The following is a 19,061-nucleotide window of genomic DNA, read 5'->3' as shown; positions in this document are numbered from 1 at the left end:
AGCTCCCAGCACCCACAGCAGGTGACAACTATCTAAAACTCCAGTCCCAGGGGATCCGATGCCCTCTTCTGGCCTTTGAGGGCACCAGGCTCCCATGTGGTGAACAGACATGCATACAGGCCCACACTCATACACATTGAAAAAAGAAAAAAGAAAAAGTAAAACAAACGAACAAAAAACAAAGTTATGAATGGGGAAAAGACTGGGGGAAAAAAAAAGCCTATAGAAGAATGTTCACAAACTGCATTCCTAACAGCCTCAGATTGTAATAATAACCTCAGAGGATTAAACTGGCGTAACAAAGCATGAAGCAACAGTGAAAATAGTGAGTCTTTCTCCCTCTATCCCTTCCTCTGCCTCCTCTCTCTGACCTTTTGGTTCTTAAGGTTCAAGTAAGTGAAGGAAATGAAGTTAGAGATTAAAAAAAAAAAAAAATTCCTCTACCTATTCCTATCGCAGCTCTTAGACAAAAACGAAAAGTTGTTGGCTCCTGAAGGCGATTTTCAAAAGGTAAACATACGTCACAGAAAATCAGAATATTTTTTCTAAGCAGTCCCTTTGTCTTTCAAATCAAACCAACTTAGACGTCTTGTTCGTCTTGTTCGTGCAAAGCGTCTTTACACTTAGGGGACTGTCCATGTGAGACTATAGACTTTGATACTAGGTCACTGGCCGGCGCCGAGTAATTCAACACAGAAAGAACAGCAACTCCCCTTCTCCCCCCCAGGCTGGGAGTTCTCAGCCCGGCAAGGCGGGTCCCGAGAGAGCTACGGTGCATGCGTGCTGAGCCCAGGGGCCCTTTCACCGCCCCAGGCCCCGCCCCCGAGCGGCACCCCGCCCCCAGCGGCGCCCCGCCCCCGAGCGTGGTGCGTCTCGTACAGCTGTGTCTCTATGGTAACGACTGCAGCTTTCCCGCGGCTGCAAGCAGGATGGCGGCTGGGGAGCTGGGACGTAGTGGCGGCTACTACTTCAGATACATGCCTCAGAGACCCTTCCAGTCCCTGAGCTCCCGGGAGACCACCAGCCTGCTCCGCCAGTGGTGAGGGCCAAGGACGGGAGCGGCCAGGCGGCGGGCTCGGGCCGCGGTGGGCTCGGGCCCTGGCGGGCTCGGGCCGTGGCTCCGCGCTCGCGCGCGGGGTTCTGCCCCGCGGTGCTTCCTGCTGGGAGGCGGCTCCGGGCTCCGCTCCCCACCTCCGGCCACGGTACACTGACTCTCCCCTCTCTGTCAGGTCCATGCTGGGCAGAATCCAGGCGCAGGCGTTCAGCTTCGACCAGAAGTTCCAGCCCTACCAGAAGGATGATTTTGTCATGGTTGGTATGGGGTCTTCCGATGTTGGGAACACGCCGTCGCGCGTTCTTAAGAGTTTGGGAGTAATAAAAAGCGCAAGCTGGGTTTTCTTCTGTTTTGTTTTGTTTTGTTTCTTAGAGGGGGATTTTTGAGACAGTATCTCATTCTGAAGACCAGACTAGCCTGCCCACGACCACTTTGCAAATAATATCTGTTAGTCGGTCTCACCGTGTAATTCATGACGGCCTTGAACCCATACCAGGCACCCTGCCTCAGCATCCGCAGTGCCAGAATACAAGCATGTGTTAGCCTTTCTGACTGAAAATTTTAAGGAGTGTTTTTTGTTTTGTTTTGTTTTGTTTTGTTTTGTTTTCTATTGCCGGGCTTTATCTCTGACATTATTAGGCTTAAACTCCAATACTTCTAGTTTCTGAAAATCACATTCACCCTGAGAAGTGGACCTTGGGCTCCAGCAGCAGTGCCCTGAAAATGATTTCCTCGCAAAGGTTTTGAGCAGTGACCAGTTTAGAAAAAGCCTTTAGCTAGAGGGGAATCCTTTGAAGAAGGCAAAGTTCATTCAAAGGTGTGAGTTTCTGATGTGCATGGTAAAACTCACCCGTTGTTTTCAGTGTTGCCTCCTACCCAAAAAGATACCAGTCCTGCTGAATTCGGGCCCATCCTACACCGGGATAAGGTTAACATCTGCACGGCCCTTTTTCTGAGCACACCTTCCTCAGGTTGAAAAAAGGGCAGAAATTTTGAGCTACATTTTCCAATCTATAGCACAGGGTAAATTGGTCTTATAGTTCATTTCCCTTTACCTACGGTAGGGTTTCAGTGCCACTGCAGTATAATGATACTATTAATGACATGTCCTAGTTACTCATGGTTAGAATTTGATAATTTATCAGTACTGGCCCTCAACTATTTTTTAAGATCGGAATTCTGAAAAGCTGTAATTTTTTTCTTTTTATTTATTTATTTTGACACGGGTGCTGGGCTCAGAATACCAGTCCTTATGATTGAGCAGCAATGTTCTTAACCACTGAACCATTTCTCTAGCCAGTTTTTTAAAAGGTTTTGATTATTTTATTTTTAAATTGTGTGTGTGTAGAGGGCATACATTCAGGTAGCACTGATGGAATCTGTCTCTCAGCAGCTGGAGTTAGCGGAGATTGTGAGCTGCCAACTTGAGTGTCAAAAACCAAACACAGGTTCTCTGCTAGAGCAATTTGCACTCTAAGCAGGGCTTAGCCACCAGACATGGCTCAAAAATAACTTTTTAATAAATTCATTAAAACCAGGTATGGTAGCTTAAGTCTAGAATCCCAACATCCAGGGACTGAGGCACAAAGACTGTAAGCTCAAGACTAGCCTGGGCTACATAATGAAACCCTTTTTTCTTTTTCTTTTGTTTGTGTGTGTGTGTGTGTGTGTGTGTGTATGCGCGTGTCTATGTGCACGCGCACACACATATGTGTACATTCCCACATCTTTGTTTTGTGACAGGGTTTCTCTGTATTCCTGGCAGTCATGGAACTTGCCCGGTAGACCAGGCTGGCTTTGAACTCAGAAATCTGCCTGCTAGGATTAAAGGCGTGCACCACCACACTCAGCATGAAACCCCATTTTCAAAGAACAATTAATTAAAATATTGATGTCACTTGGGCAGTTGTGTGAAAGGCTGATGGCTCCAAGTGGAAGCTGGAAACAGTGAAACTAAATTAGACAACAGTTACAGACAGTTTGGTTTCTGCATTAGTAATGAGCTTGGGTGCCTTCCTTGGGTGTTTAGTGAGATCCTCATTTTAGACTAACCCTAAGAATGGCCAGAGTAATACTTAGGAGAGAGGCTGAAGGACTGATAAGATGCTAGAGTAGGGAGAGAGGAAGATGTTGGGTGCGTCACAGGTTTCAGGTTGACTGGAGTAGCTGATGTTACTATTACACACATACAAGATGGAGAGTAGACGATGAGGTTAGGTTTAGGCGTGTTAAGCGACAAGGTGCACCCAGGTGGCCGTCTTCTAGCTTGATGGCTGTAATGTCTTTCATTAGGGTCTCAGGAGAGCATGATCAGATCCGCAGTGCTGAGAGCCTCACCTTAGAGCAGTTTCCATGTAAACAGTGACAAGCCTTTTCCCCATCTCAGAAGGAAAGCTGAGTCCTGTGGCTGCATCCCACCAACCCTAACAGATCTGGATGAGTGGATACCAGCTCAAAATTCCTTAAGGAAGAGAAAAGTGCTAGGGGCAATCAGTCAGACAGCACTCACAGGGCTGTGGGCTGGACTTGTAGCTCAGTTGGTGGCGCACTCACCTGGCATGGGCAGGCCCTGGGTTCAGCCCGCATTACATGGAGGGGGAATGGTAGTCACAGCTCTTCATGTTACCAAGCACATTTATGTCATCTTTACATGCATTTTGACATCAGTGCTTTTCTTACTGCAAACTAGCCTATGAGTCCTGAGATTTTCCCTAAAGTTTTAGGGAGTCCCTTCTGATGCCTCATGTCAGTTCTATAACAACAAAACCCTTTACACATACATAGACCCATTCTGTTCTTTCTGTTTTTTTTTTTTAACAAGTTATATAGTTGTAATTTCAATTAAAAAAAAAACTTGGCTTTGACTTAATAAGGGACCTTTATAAAATGTTTCAGGGGCTGGTGAGTTGCTCAAATAAGCGCACTTGCCGTTTTTTGCCGAGGATCCACATGGTGGCTCACAACCACCCGGAACTCCCGTTCCAGAGGTTACACTGCCTTTTTCTGGTCACCACACATGGGGCACATTCATACATGCAAGCCCAAAACACTCAAACACACAAATAAAATAAGTCTTTTTATAAAATCTATTCTTCAGAATTTTTTGATTGGCTCTAGGCCAGTTGCTGTAAGTCATTTGGTCTACTGTTTAAAGTAGATTAAAAGTGACACCCAGTTTCTGAGACCAGACTGGCACTATTCTCTTGATCCTCCTGCCTCCACCTCTTATGCGCTGATGATTGCAAGCACATGCCCCCATAGCTGGTTGGCTTCATCTCTTAATTAAAGAAATTTTGTTAGTATTTTATGTGTGTGTGTTCATGTATGTGGGTGAGCTTGTGCTGCAGTGCACATGTGGAAGCCGAAAGGCAACTTGAGGATCAGTTCTTTTCTTTACACGGAACGTGGGCCTCGACTCGGGTCATAAGGCTTCTGCCGTTTTATCCTCTGAACCATCTCACTGTTCCTTGATGTCATTTCTTTTGTTTCTTTAAAAATTCAATAATCTTTTTCTTGCTTTAAAGTTCTTCCCACCAGTGTGATGGTACACAGCTTTAACCCAACATTTAAAAGAGAGAAGTAGAGGCCTCTGGAATTCAAGGTTATCCTTGTGTATATAGTGAGTTACCAGTGTGTGCAAGGCTAGTCTGGACACAAGAGACCTGTCTCAAAAAAGAAAAAAGCAAAGGCCTTTCAGCTGAACATAGTGGCTCACACCTGTAATCCTAGCACATGGTGTTGAGGCCAGAGGATTGAGATTTTGAGGGAAACTTTGGGCTAGATAGCAAATTCAAAGCTAACTGGAACTACATAAGGAAACCCTGTCAAAACAAAAACAAACCAAAAAAAAAAAAAGCTGGGGTTATAGTAAAGTAGAACTTTTCTTTTTACTTTTGATTAAGTAATGTTTCTTTTATTTTGTTTAGAAGTTAATTTTATTTATAAAAACTTTCTAACATGTTCCCTTGCAATTTGTATTTTAGGCTTTTTTCAAAGACCCAAATGTTATTCCAAATTTGCAGTTACTCTCAAATTCTTCCGGACAGTGGACCATATTAGGTAAAGAGTTTTGTGTTTTAATTTCCAAGTTACTGTTTTAATAAAAAAAAAAAATGCCTCAAGCAGTTATCACTAGTGATAATATTACTGAAGTACAAATTGTGACATCATGATAATGTGTGGCCAGCTATGTCAGGTCTGCCCTGCATCTCTGCCTTGGAGTCTTTCTCTATCACCCTGGCATAGAAGAGCAGAGCACTTTTCTCTCAGTAGCTTAGAAAATGTACATCAAGCCGGGCATGGTGGCACACACCTGTGATTTCAGCACTCTGGAGGCAGAGGCAGGAGGATCAATGTGAGTTCAAGGCCAGCCTGGTGAGTCCAGGACAGCCAAGGCTACACAGAGAAACCCTGTCTCAAAAAAATAAAATAAAAAACAAAACAGATTTTAGAAAATGCACATCATATATTTTATATTTAAATATTCTGCTAAATGCAAGTCACGCTGAGATGAGTAAGAAGAAACATGAACTTCTTCTGGAAGTCATCCGCACATTAAGTGGGGACTTGCTGGAGGGGTAGCTCAGTGTGGTGAGGAGTGCGTTGGGACCTGGCTTCAATCTACAGCATCATGTACAGTCAGGTGTAGTGGTACACACCTCTAATACTGGGGAGGCAGAGTAGGGGGATCAGAAGTTATCCTCTGATACGTGGCAAAGTGAGGCCAGCCCGCCAATGTGAGATCCTAGTAGAGGGGCAGAGAAAGAGAGGGTTCAGCAGTTAAGAGACCTTCCGAGGCCTGGAGGTCACTTCTGAGTACCCGCATGCAGCATCACGCCACTGCCATCTAGCTCCAGGGCATCCAGGACCTGTAGCCTCCATGGTACCTGTGCATACACATCTGAACACACCCACATGGACATATACATATTCATGTCATTAACAATCTTGAAAGAGTAAGGGAAAGAAAAACTGTAATAGTGTGTTCCAGGTTTTTCTATAGAAGTGAGAATATGGGGAAGGAAATGGTCAGTTCAAGCCAGAGGGAAGAGGTCAGGACAGTGTCCACTAATGGGAATGCCTGGACAGAGCACAGCTGTAACTCTTGTCAGATTTTTACAGGAATTGGAAGTTGCCCTGGAAGTTTTTAGAATAATAACAAATCTTAGAGAAACGACTTCTTTCTCTAGGTGACACTAACAATACACTAAACCTTATACTTGGGAAATTTCTTTTTTAAAAAGTGTGTGTTGTGTGTGTGTGTGTGTGTCTGTGTCTGCATGCTCTTGAGTGTGCTCAAGTGTGTATGTGTGTGTGTATGCATGCATGCGTGTGCAAGCATGCCAAGTGGAGATGTGGAGATCAGAGTACAGCTTTCAAGGATCATTTCTTGCAAAATGAGGCCATCAGGCTTCCATAGCTAGCTAGCACTTTGATCCACTGAGCCATACCAGTTTGCACACAAGAAGATGCAAATTGCTTAGAAATTAAATGTTTTGTTTAGGAGGAGGCCTTTTTTTTTTACACTTCCAAAGTGTGTCTTCATGGAACTCTAAAAAGCCTTAACACAAAGTAACTTTTTTAGAGTATTAGTCAAGAACAAAGTCACAAAAAGGTTTCTGTTAGACTCAGCAGGTCAAATTTTATTGCTTTTGGCCAAGGACTGCTGCCAAATTCACAGAGCAGAAAGCTGGTACAGCCTGATCTGTAGACTAGGTACAAAATTAAACTCAGTTTCTAAGCTCATGTATTTGCCAACTTGGATTTTTTCAAGAGCAAATAATCAGAGCCATGTAGCACAGAGTTCTTAAATGTTCATAGTAACTTCAGTTAGTCTTTTGAAAAGAAAATGAGTTCACAGAAGTACGTGTGGAGTCTCCCCATCTCAGCACAGGCTTCATAAAGTAGGGCTGACATGGTCCTAAGTTTCTTTGGTTTATTTATTTTTTTCATGATTTAATTTTTTAAATTTATTCTGTGAGGAATTCATACATGTATACAATAAGATATGACCATAACTCCTCTCCCACTGTCCCCTCCAACTCTTCTGTATCTCCTCCAAAACACTCCCCCCCCCCCACACACACACCGTCTATTTTTATTTTCACCTAGCTCTCCAGGCGCAGTAGTGTGCTGTGTGTGTGTACATCGGTGTGGGGCTTCCCCCCAACATGGGTGAATTACCAGGGGCCACACCTCAAAAGAAGAATGATTCTCCCTCTCCCAGGGACTGCCAGCTGCCACTAACTCAGCTCCTCCCCAGTCCCAGGTGGAATCTTAGCCAGCTTGGTCGTCTACAGGTAGCCACAGCTGCAGTGGGTAATGAGTGTGGCAGTCCGGTCTTGGCATGGCACTCGGCCTCAACCCCCAGCTCTTAACATTCTTTCTAACTCCTCTACCAAGCTGTTCCCCAAGTCCTTGCTGTTGATTTTCAAAATTAAATGTATTTATGGTGTGTGGGTAGGTCAGAGAACAGTTTGCGGGAAGTGGTTCTCCACTCACCTTGCAGGTCCCTAGGACCAAACTCAGTGACGACCTCCTTGGGTCCTTTTCCCCTCTGAGCCATCTCTCCAGGCTTTATTCTAAGTTGGGAACAAAACGTTGCCCAGAGAGCTTCTGAAACGTCAGGTGTGCCCACAGGTAATAATTAGAAGAACTTTAAAATTAGAAACGCTCCACCGGCTTTGTTGTTTAAGACCTACATGTGCTGTGTGGGTGTGTGCGTGCATGCAGGTGCCGACAGAGACCAGAAAGGGTGCTGGATCCCCCGGAGCTACAGGCACAAGCACTGAGCTGCCTGACTAGGTGCTGAGGTCTGGAAGAGCAGGAAGTGTCCTACCTTCTCTTGGGCCCAAGCACTCTTATTTTTGAAGAGTGCGCTTCCCTAGCCTGGCTTCCTCACCTCTTATTTTCTGGTATATTGGCATCTTCCCTTCAGTTTTCATTGGGAGTCTTTATAAACAACCAGCAAAGCAGCTTTTTGTGTTTCTCTGAGTCAGGGTCTTACTCTGTACGTAGCCCAGGCTGTTTGAAACGTTGTATGCAATCCAGATTTAACTTTGAACTCAAAACAATCTCCCTGCCTCAGGCTCTGGAGTGCTGGGATTGCAGGACTGTACCACCACATTCATTTCTTGCATTGTTGGGCATTTAAACCAAGGGCTCCATGCATGCTCGGAAGTGCTCTAACAGCTGAGCTAGGTCGCAGCCCCAGGAGGAGGCACTGATAGACACAAAGGGACTGGGAGAAGAAGATTGTGAAGGTTTATGGCCTTGCTAGATTGTGAAAAACAAGAACCCTTGTTCTGAAGAGAGTGCCAAGAATACAGTAGAAACCCATCTGATGAAGAGATCAGGGTGTGACTTGTGGATTTAATCAGTCATTTCGGCAGAAGCCAAAAATAGAAAGATGATAGTATCAGCGAAGATGCTGCTGGCCTGACTAGAGAGCTCTTGGACTTCTTAGCACCTGGGCTGGACATTAGAGCTCCAGCTTTCAGCATGAGCTAGTTGTTAAGAACAGACCCAGAAGGTGGTTCAGGGCTGGAGAGATGGCTCAGCAGTTACAAGCTTGTACTGCTTTTCCAGAGGGCCTGAGTTTGGTACCCAGCACCCTATAAGGCAGTTCAGAATCAGGGACTCCAACACCTCTGGCCTCTGAAGGAACCTGCATGCATGCACACACACGTGTGCGCACACACCACATAATTTTAAAAATAATAGTTTTAAAAAGAAGTGAATCAGAGGCCATTTTACCAGACTACATTGCCTCTAATCATATCTTCAAAGACAGGACCACCAACACAGAGCCAGGGGCGACGATAACCCCCAGAAACCTTAGGAGTTCGTTCTCCTGCCACCTGAAGGGCTTGCCTCCAACCAGGAGAACATTAGCCCAGTAGGTCCAGAAAGTATAAGTAAAACTAAAATGGACTACTTGAGCCCAAGAGTGCAAGGAATCCGTCTCCTTTCAGTTAGGCTTGCTGGGAAACTATCACCCAGTCCCTAGTAATTGTTTTTCTGGTTTTGGGGTGGGATGGCTACCCCATATCTATCCCACCAATGTATTTCTTTTCTTTTTTTATTTTATTTTGTTTTATTTTATTTTGAGCTTCTCACTCTGTAGACCAGGCTGGCCTGGAACTCAGAGATCCACCTGCCTCTGCCACCTGAGTGCTGGGATTTATGGGTGCCACCACTGCCTGGACCACCAGTGTACTTTAGAAGCACATATTTGATGTAACAGGTTTACATACAGAGAGGAATTCTGCCTTAGAATGAACTGTACCTCAATCTTACTTGTATCCAATTTAGGTGAAACGTTGAGCCTGAATGAGTTAAAAGTTGAAGTCTTTTGAGGTGGAATGAACAGTATTTTGCATGTGAGGAAACTGAATTTAGGACCCAGAGACATAATCCTAAATTGTATTGCCCAAAGTCCAGTGGCCTCCCATGTCTTCATCTGTTCTCAGTTACTGTCCAGCAGCCACAGCTCAGCGTGAGTTACGCTGGGTGAGGCCATCATCCTGTGAACTCTGAGATCATGTGTATCAGTCCATAGCAGATGCTGTTTTCACCCCTTAGACTAGAATTTGAATTTAATTTAGGAATTCAGACTTCTTAAAATGGCATGCTAACATGGGGGTGCACACCAGTAGACCCTTCATGGGCAGGGTTCGGGGGGTAGGTGCAGGTTATTGCCAGTTCAGGTCTCCCTGGTTTACAAAGGCTGTCTCAACACACACACCTGCACATGTCGTCTCTTGTCCCACCAGCTAGTTTTATGGGCTGCCAGGCTCTTCTCCCTGCCCTTTGTCTTTCAGAAGCACCAGAGCTATTTCATTGTAATCTAAGAGGACTGGGCCTCAGAAACAAGGCGAGCTGCTCTCAGCAGCACAGCTTTTGAAGTCACTGAAGCACACAGAGTTCCTGGTTTCAGGCAGTTTTCTTGTCCCCATGACCAGGATCGTAACTTGTAATGACAGGTTCCAGCGTGACCTGGTGGATAGTCAAAACAGAAGTGCAAACAATGGCCAGGATTACTTTTAAGCCCAGGCTTTCTCAGGCCAGCCATGCAGTAGTGGGCGCTGTAGTAGCACGCCCTGCTGAGGTGGGCCTTAGCAGAAGTGTGTGCAGGGCCCTGAACTCAGGCCCCAGTGCCTTCATCCCTGAAAACAACAGGGTGCTCAGAAGACAAATGAGCATCTCTCTACACCAGACGACATGTGTAGCTTAAGGGGTGGGGGGGTGGTGATGTGACAATAAAAATATGTGTCTTAATCTTTAACTTAATTTGTACTAACAAAATCTTTGTTTTGTTTTTGAGGCAGGGTTTCTCGGCTGGCCTCAGAGAGATCCACCTGCCTCTGCCTCTGCCTCTGCCTCCCTTGTGCTGGGATCAAAAGTGTGCACCTCCACCACCCCTAGGGGGAAAAAAAACTTTTTTGAAAAGTTACATTCAAGGACCAAGTGTAGCCTGGGGGCTGGGAAGCAAAGAAGGAGAGGCTAAGGCTGTAACAGAAGCAGAGCCCCACACAAAGCAGTTATCCCTACACTTCCCTTCAGACCTGTGGAGACTGACTGGCCTGCTGCCACTCTCAACCTTGGCTTAGAAAGCATTTTGTGTCTCACACTGTCAGTGAGATCTCACAGGAGATTGTAATGAAGAAAAAACATTTTCAAGGCATCCTCAAAGACTTCACAAATGATCATTAATTAAATTGTTGCTTTGGTTTTGATGTTTTATTTTGTTTTCTGAAACAAGGTCTCACTATGCAGCCCTAGTTGGAACTTGCTATGTATATCTGTCCTCCTGCCTTTGCCCCACGTGATGGGTATTATAGGTATGAGCCACACGAAGCTCAGCTTTTTGTTGTTAACACTTACTTGGTGTGAGTGTATATTTATGTGCACACACATTTGAGAGGATAATTGGCAGGAGTTGGTTCTGGCCTTTTACCATGTGGGTCCAGGAGATTGAATTTAGGTTTTCAGAATTGGTAACAAACCCTTGGTGCTTTTGATTTGGTTTGGGGTATAAGTGTGTTTTACCTTAAAGATTTGTTTTATTTTTAATTATGTGCATGTCTATTGGTGCATGCATGTGAGTATAGCTGCCTGTGGAGGGCAGAGTTGACAGATCTCCTGGGAGATTTCTCCCTCCCTGTCTCTCCAGAGCATGGTGGCACACCCCTTTAATCCTATCACTGAGGAGTCAGAGACAAGGGGATCTCAGAGTTGAAGGTCTACAGAGTAAGTTCCAGGACATCGAGAGCCACACAGAGAAACACTGTCTCAAAAAACAGAGAGACAGAGAGCAAGAAAAAGAGAGATAGGAAAAAGGGAGAAAGAGACAGACAGACACAAGAGTGAGAAATTTAATTTTATGTCTGTGAGCTAGGGTACTGTGCCTACTGAAGTCTCCTTGGACCTAGAGTTAAGGTGGCTGTGAGCTGCCTGAGGCAGGTGCTGGGATCTGGACAGTGGTCCTCTTGAAGAGCAGTCAGTACTCTTAACCACTAATCCACCTTTCCAGCCCCTAAACTTTATCTCAATATAAAATGTATTGGTAGGAGTAGGAGTGTGTCTGTGTGTCTGTGTGCATGCAGGGGGGAGTTTTGTGTTTCCACGTAGTTCAGGGACCAAACTCACAACTTTGTGGAACGCTTTTAGCCACTGACCCATTGAGATATGTGTCACATTTGGTTACTTCTAAGAATCTATGCATGATGGTTGATGTTAGAAATAACTAAAAAATGGGACATTAAAGGCAACTGTCAGTGAACTTGAGGCCAGCCTGGTCTACATAGTGAGTTCTAGGACAGCCAAGGCTGTGTACCAAGACTTTGACTGATAAACAAAGCAAAAAAAAGCAGAGGAGTAGAGTTTGAATCCAGGTCATGGGCTCAACAAGCACTGTCGCTTCAGCAATAGGGAATCTGATACCTCTGGCCTCCGCAGCACCTGTGCACCTGCAGCAGGCACACAGATGCCACATGTACACACAGAGAAAAAAAAAACTATGTCCTGTTTATTTATTTATTTATTTATTTATTTATTTATTTATTTATTTAGGTTTTTCGAGACAAGCTTTTTCTGTGTAGCCTTGGCTGTCCTGAATTTGCTTTGTAGACCAGGCTGGCCTTGAACTCATAGCAATCTGCCTCTGCCTCTGCCGGGATTATAGGCATGTGCTACTGTGCCTTGCAATATGCCCCTTTTTTTTTAAAGTTTAGAAATAACTAAAAATTACTAAATTCATTTTTACGTCTTTGTTGTTTACAAAATGTCTTCTTTCAGGAACTGAAGTGAAAAAAATTGAAGCTAAAAATGTTCCATGCACACAACTTTCAATGTCATTTTTCCAACGGTTATATGACGAAAATATTGTACGAGAAAGTGGACACATTGTCAAGTGCTTAGATTCTTTCTGTGATCCGTTTCTCGTTTCAGATGAACTAAGAAAAGTAAGTACCGAACTTTACAATCTCACAGTGGAAGTTTGTTGAAGGAAATGCAAAATGTCAAAACCTTACGCCTTGTTAAAAAGTCTGGCTGATTAAACCTCTAGCTGGTCATCCAGTAGTAACCATTTCTTCTTAGAGTATGTACTTTGTTATTTGTATCTGTCAGTCAGATGTTTCTGACACGTGATAGTAAAGGTTTGACTGACACTATACATTCATAGGGCTGTTCCTGTCAACAGTTTTCTGGCACAGTGTGTAACAATTCACAGGTAGAGAAACTCTGACCTATTTAATGAGTAGCTACTGTCTTCTGTAGGAGTCTTAATATCAAACGAATAGTAAGAATATACATGGAAGGCTGGCTGTAGTGGCACATGCCTGTAATACTAGCACTTAGGAGGTGGAGGCAAGGAATTTAAGGCCAGACTGGCCTACATAGTTACAGGCTATCCTGGGCAAACAGAGAGACCTATCTCAAAAACAAAACTAACAAAACTAAACTAAATATGGAGCTTGGAAAAATAGCACAGTTGAGAGAGGACTTGATCTAGTATGCACAAAGTTTTGGGCTTGATTCCCAGCACTTCATAAACAAGGCATGGTGGCACATGCTTTTAACCTAGCATTGGACAGTGGAAACAGGATGATCAGGGGTCTTAGGCCATCCTCATCTACAAAGTAAGTTCAGGGTCAGCCTGGAATACATGAGACCCTGCCCAAGAAATTAACAAAAAGTAAAAAGCATATTAGTAACTTAGGATATATTATATGTGTATGAATGTTTTATCTGTATGTATATTATGTACCACATGTGTACCTGGTACCGTGAAGACCAGACAAGGTCTGGATCCCCTAGTACTGGAGTCACAGATGGTTGTAAACCACCATGCAGTGCTGGGAACAGAACTGAGTCCTTGACAAGAAACAGGCTAAGGCATCTCTCCAACCCCAAGACTGATTGTTTGAGACATTCTCAGGTATCCCAGACTGCCCTTGTACTCAGTGTGTAGTGTAGGACTGACCTTCTGATCCTTCTGGTTCCACCTCCCAATAGTGGGTTTACAGAATGCTCCACCACTGTGGCCATGACTGTTCCCAAAGGCCTAAGATTGGTCTGGGAGTGCAGTTTAATGGTAGAGTGGTGCTATCATGAATGTGACTCTTTGTGTGATCCACAGTTCCACAAAGATACTAATTTTAAAATATTAATTTTAAGTATATGTCAAAACTTACAAAAGCTTAAAATCATAACCAGTGTTATATATTCATTATATTATGATGATTTTTCCAATCTTAGGTTTTGCTCATTGAAGACTCCGACAAATATGAAGTCTTCAGCCTGCAGGAGAGGGAAGAGTTTCTGTTCTGTCTTTTTAAGCACCTCTGCCTCGGAGGGTCCCTTTGTCAGTATGAAGATGTGCTTAAGCCATATCTGGAGACTGCAAAGCTGATCTATAAGGATCTGGTGAGGTAAAGTTCTCACTGAAAAGCAGCCTTGGTAGAATTACCCAGCTTTGCTCATGTTCATAGTGGTGACTCCTCCAGCCTTTTGTAGCTTGCCTCTCTCTTCTTCAGGCCACGAGGATTTCATGACTGTTTTTGTTTTCACTTTTGTTTTTTGTTCATTCGTGGAATGATTTTTTTTTTCTTCCCAGTGCAGGTATTGAACTTGGGACCTTGGTGTATAGGCAAAAATTCTACCATTGGCTTTACAATTCTTATCAGTTCCTGTGTGGTTTGGCTGGTCTTAGGAGACAGTCTTACACTGCAGCTCAAGCTGCCTCAGAACTCCTCACATAGTCCAGGCAGTCCTCCTGCACCAGCAGCCCAAGTGCTAGTATTCTGGCAGTACCCAGCTCCCCAGGCTTCATTCCCAATCTTTTCATTCCTTTCCTTTCCTCATTCAGACCTATCACTCACTCTGTCCCATCCAGTTCTGTGTTTGCAACTACTATCTTCTATGCCTCTCCCTCCACTCTTTCTTTTCCAAGGGAACATAAGAGATCACAAGGGATGTTTGAGTTTACTAAGGTACTAGTGGTGTGGGGGGGGGGGGGGGGGGGGGGGGGGTTGGAAAACCTTTATTCTAAAAAAGTAGAAGAATCCTTATTTAGATGTAATCTTTGCCCTTCCAATTTACTGCCAAAGACATGAAGTTAATTTTGGTATTCTATTAGGCTCACCCTCCAACTCCCCTACCTACCCTTCCTCCTTCCCTCCCACCCTTTCTCCTTTCCTCTCACCCTCTCACTTTCCCACCCTTCCTTACTGTTTGAAGCTCAACTGAAGATTAAACTGTAAACTTGAGCCTAGAGACATGGTTCAGAGAGTCTGCTGCTCTTCCAGAGGACTTCAGTTTGGTCCCCAGAGCCCACACAGCAGCTTATAATCACCTGGAACTCCAGTTTCAAGGCATCTGATGCACTTCTTTGGGCACTACATACATGTGGTATACCTACATGCATACAGAAATTTATATACATAAAATATAAAGAAATCTTTTAAAAACATAATTTCAAGATTATGAATTGGAGCCAAGCCTATATTTCTAGCCTTGAGGAGGCAGAAGCAACAGCATCTCTGCAGGCTCTCAGCTAACCTGGATTCCAGGCCAGCCAGGGCTCCCTAGTGAAACTCCGCCTCAAAAGAAAGGTCAGAGAAACTCAGAGGCAGCAAGTTGGCTTGGAAGGTAAAGGCTTTTGCTGCATAGCCACACGACCTGAGCTCAGTCCCTGGGACCCATGGAAAGGGAGAAGGAGAGACTGCTCCACTGCTACTGTGGAAAAGAAAGAAAATAAAAAGAAGTGTTTTCAGGAAAAGCATGCCTGTTCATCAGACATTCAAGTGCAGTGTGTTCTGCCCACTTGCAGCTTATGTAAACCCAGGTGACGGATGTCCTCCTCCTGCAGCCATTCATGCTCATGCTACCACTCTGCTCTGCCACATCGGCCTGTGAAATGTCGCACTGCTGTGTGCGGTGGAGAAGGGTTCACTGAGATAGTTGATGAAAATAGCTCTAGAGCTTAAACGCTGCAGAAACACCCTTTCCCATTAGACACTCCTTGTAGTCTAGTCTGCAACTTCCTCTACATTTGAAAAATTTTGTATTAGTTATATATAACAGTGGGTTTCATCATCACAATTTAATATGAATATGTGTAATGCATTTTAGTTTATTTCCCCCATTCTACAATTTTTGTGTGTTAAAATTAAAAAAAAAGAACTGAAGAGTGACAACCATTCTTAAAAAGAGTGGCTAAGGGCTGGAGAGATGGCTCAGAGGTTAAGAGCACTATCTGCTCTACCAGAGGTCCTGAGTTCAATTCCCAGCAACCACATGGTGGGCTCACAACCATCTATACTGAGATCTGATGCCCTCTTCTGGCATGCAGGTGTACACGCAGAGGCGCACTCATATATATATACACACACATATCAAATAAATAAAACAAATATAAAAAAAGAGCAGCTAAACTGATGACATCTTATTTTTTTATGATTTATTTGTATGTGTGTGTGTATTCAAGTCCAGTGAGGCCAGAAAGGGGTGTTGAACCCCTAAAGCTGCAGTTACAGGAAGTATGGCCAACCCAGGTCTTCTGCCAATGCTTCAAGCATGTTTGTTGTTGTTTAATAGCATATGAGCATTTTGTCTGCATGTATGTATGTGTACCACATGTGTGCCGGGTGCCTAAGGAGCTGGAAGAGGGTGTTGGAGCCCCTGGAATTGGAGGTAAGGACATTTGTAAGCTGCCATGTGCGTCCTGGGAAATGAACGCAGGTCCTCTGTCAGTGCCTGTCACCACTGACCCATCTCACCAGCTCCCAGGCTGGTCATATTTTAAATGTGCCTTTTTTCTCATCATAGTGTTCGGAAACATCCTCAAACCAAGGAAATACAAATTACCTCTTCTGTCTTTAAAGTGAAAGCCTACGTGAGTATTGAGCTTGTTAATTACTCATTACCAATGGAGTTGCTATACTTGTGGCTTACGCTATACACTGTTATGTCCAGGAGAAAAGATGATGGCATTTAGTGTTTTATGAAAATCAAACATGATAGGGTTCAGCTTCGTGGGGGAAGTCAGGCTAAGATCCTGCTTTCAGGAACAGAGAAGCAGAGGATGCTTTGGAGGATGCTGCTTACTGCTTTGTTCTCAGTATTTCCTTCCAGGTTCCCATAGGACATCCCATTATACTTTGAACACGGGCCTTTCCAGCCCAAAGTTCTAAACTCTTTCTACAATCCTTTCCAAAATAACATGGTTGGGTCTGTCACAGCAATACCCCACTGTCCAGATGCCAATTTCTATATTCGTTTGTTTTCTGTTGTTGTGATGAAACACTAAACCAGTTTAGTGGAGGAAACAGTTTATTTGCCTTACACACTCCAGTCACAGCCCACTATTGGGGGAAGATGAGGCAGGAACCAAAACAGGTGCTGAGGGAAGCTCTCCTGACCTGTTTGCCTCACAGCCTGCTTTCTTACACAGTCCAGACCCCCTGCCCAGTGTTGGCACTTACCCACAGTGGACAAGGTCCTCCTACATCCATTTTAAACAAGATGATGCCCCACAGACACCCGTGTAGACCAGTATGATAGAGGTAATTCCTTAAGAAAGAGCTCTTCTTCCCAAAGATAGTCTCTAGGTTTGGAGCAAGTTGACAAAAATAAACACACACAGCAGGTACTTTCCCACATTGCTCCATAAAGTACTTCGCTAAAACTGATAGTCCCCTGCACTCAGGGGGAACTGAGGCAGAAGGCTTTCAAACTCTAGCTATCATGGTCTACATAATGAAATCCTGTCTACACTCACACATACACACACGCACACCGAAATAAGAAAAAAGCTAGGCATGGTGTCTCACAGCTCTAATCCAGCAGTAAGGCAGGGTTGCCATGAGTTTGAGGCCAGCCTGGGGTGCACAGTTAAAGCACAAGACGGCAAAGATATCAGGGAAAGAATAGAATTAGACTATACATTCCATAAGAGCAAGAGTTGCAGATGTAATGCATGGGTGTGATAGATTTGTACTATTAATATTCTACTGGTGGTTTACTGCCAATTTATTACCAAAAATGTTTACATATGATTAATGATTTTTCTTTGTTTGTTGAAGCACATCTTGCTGTGAATTCCAGACTGGCCTCAAGCTCAGTCCTTCTGCCTCAGCCTCCAAAAGGCTGGGATTAAAGTTGTGCACCATTACAGCTGTCTATGTTTCATGAAGCTTGGGCAGAAATATGCATGAAAGTCACTTAAGCGTGGATGAATGCTAATGCTTCAGGTTTATCTTTTCAGGACGCCGTCGGTGTGTGCTACCCGTCAGCTACTGAGCATGAGCAGACGTTCTCATATTTCGTTGTGGACCCCATCAAGCGCCACGTGAATGTCTTGTATCATTGCTATGGTGTGGGCGAGATGTCTTAGTGTTGCTCAGACCTTCGGTCAGCACTGCCCTTAGTTCTCTGTGTCCCTGTTTCAGCACTGATGGGTGGATAGATGCGGTCTTCACAGAACAATCAAAGACAACTGTAAAAAGCCTGTTTGAGGCTGAAGAAAGCAACACTAATGTGCCTTTTTTCTAAATTTGCCCAGCATACTCATGCAGTGATCCCTGATGGAACCTGTACAAAGCATAAAGTTACAAGTTCATGTCTGTTCTGTCAAGGCGCAGCCACATTCTTGACTTCCTATTTTTTAAAATTGTTTTTAGTTTTTTGAGGAAATGTCTTGTGTAGCCCAGGATAGGTGAGCCTTGAACTCAGTATGTAGCTGAGGCTGGATCTTGCACTCCTGATCTTCTTGTCTCTACCTCTTGAGTGTTGGGATACAAACATGTACCACCAGGCCTGGCTCTATGTGTTTTTTGTTTGGGAAGCTAATTAATTCTGGATTAGAATTGAAACATTAAAAAACACCTTCACCACCAGTCATTTGATGTGAATTAATATGGTTTTAAAACTTCAGTTCATGTAATTACATTTTTATCATTGCAGAAAGCTTTATGTCTTGCTGGCATGATAGCACATGACTTCAGTCCCAGCACTCAGGAGGCAGAGGCAGTGGATTCTGTGAGGTTGAGTCACCTTGGTCTACAGAGCAAGTTCCAGAATAGCCAGGGCTACACAGAAAAGCCCTGCCTTGAAAAATAAAACAGAATTCTTTTGCTTCATCTTTTCCACTTAAATTCTCAATTAAAAATAATTGTAAATAATTTTTACATAATGAAATCGTATCTACACAGGCAGGCAGGCAGACACACACACACACACACACATACACACATACCTAATAAGAAAAAAGCCAGGCATGGTGGCTCACAGCTGTAATCCAGTATTAAGGCATGGTTGCCATGCGTTTGAGCCCAGCCTACAGCACACAGTTAACTAAATATGACAAAACAGTAAAGATATCACAGAAAGAATAGGATTAGACTCTGCATCCCAATGGACTAGAGATATGGCTTTGTGACTACGAGCACTGACTACTCTTCCGGAGGTTGCTCTTTCATTTGGCTCGTGTTAAATTCCCAGC

At 44.1% G+C, this 19,061-nt stretch overlaps 1 protein-coding gene across 2 annotated transcripts; it reads left to right on the top strand.

The window, feature by feature from the left end:
* The first annotated feature begins 927 nt into the window (after nt 1-927).
* On the top strand, nt 928-19,061 carry Cfap300 (cilia and flagella associated protein 300). Of its 2 annotated transcripts, XM_055615593.1 has the most exons (7): nt 928-1,039; nt 1,230-1,311; nt 5,038-5,113; nt 12,353-12,519; nt 13,817-13,989; nt 16,388-16,454; nt 17,826-19,061. In XM_055615593.1, exons 1-7 carry the CDS (start codon nt 930-932, stop codon nt 17,952-17,954), a joined length of 804 nt encoding a protein of 267 aa, XP_055471568.1. In that variant the 5' UTR covers nt 928-929; the 3' UTR covers nt 17,955-19,061. The 2 variants fall into 2 exon arrangements, with proteins under 2 accessions (XP_055471568.1, XP_055471569.1); XM_055615594.1 differs by lacking the exon at nt 16,388-16,454 and having other exon boundaries at nt 17,826-17,965.

This window comes from Psammomys obesus, unplaced genomic scaffold, assembly GCF_907164565.1.
Source record: "Psammomys obesus unplaced genomic scaffold, mPsaObe1.curated_primary_1811, whole genome shotgun sequence".
In the NCBI taxonomy this organism is placed as follows: Eukaryota; Metazoa; Chordata; class Mammalia; order Rodentia; family Muridae; genus Psammomys; species Psammomys obesus.
This window is presented reverse-complemented; position numbering and strand designations above follow the sequence as displayed.

Bases quoted from the DNA above. Each gene is read 5' to 3' on its own strand.
- Cfap300 (XM_055615593.1), top strand. From the start codon at position 930: ATGGCGGCTGGGGAGCTGGGACGTAGTGGCGGCTACTACTTCAGATAC. The intron at 1,312-5,037 runs GTTGGTATGGGG...TTTGTATTTTAG, and splicing joins AGAAGGATGATTTTGTCATG to GCTTTTTTCAAAGACCCAAA. The intron at 16,455-17,825 runs GTGAGTATTGAG...TTATCTTTTCAG, and splicing joins TCTTTAAAGTGAAAGCCTAC to GACGCCGTCGGTGTGTGCTA.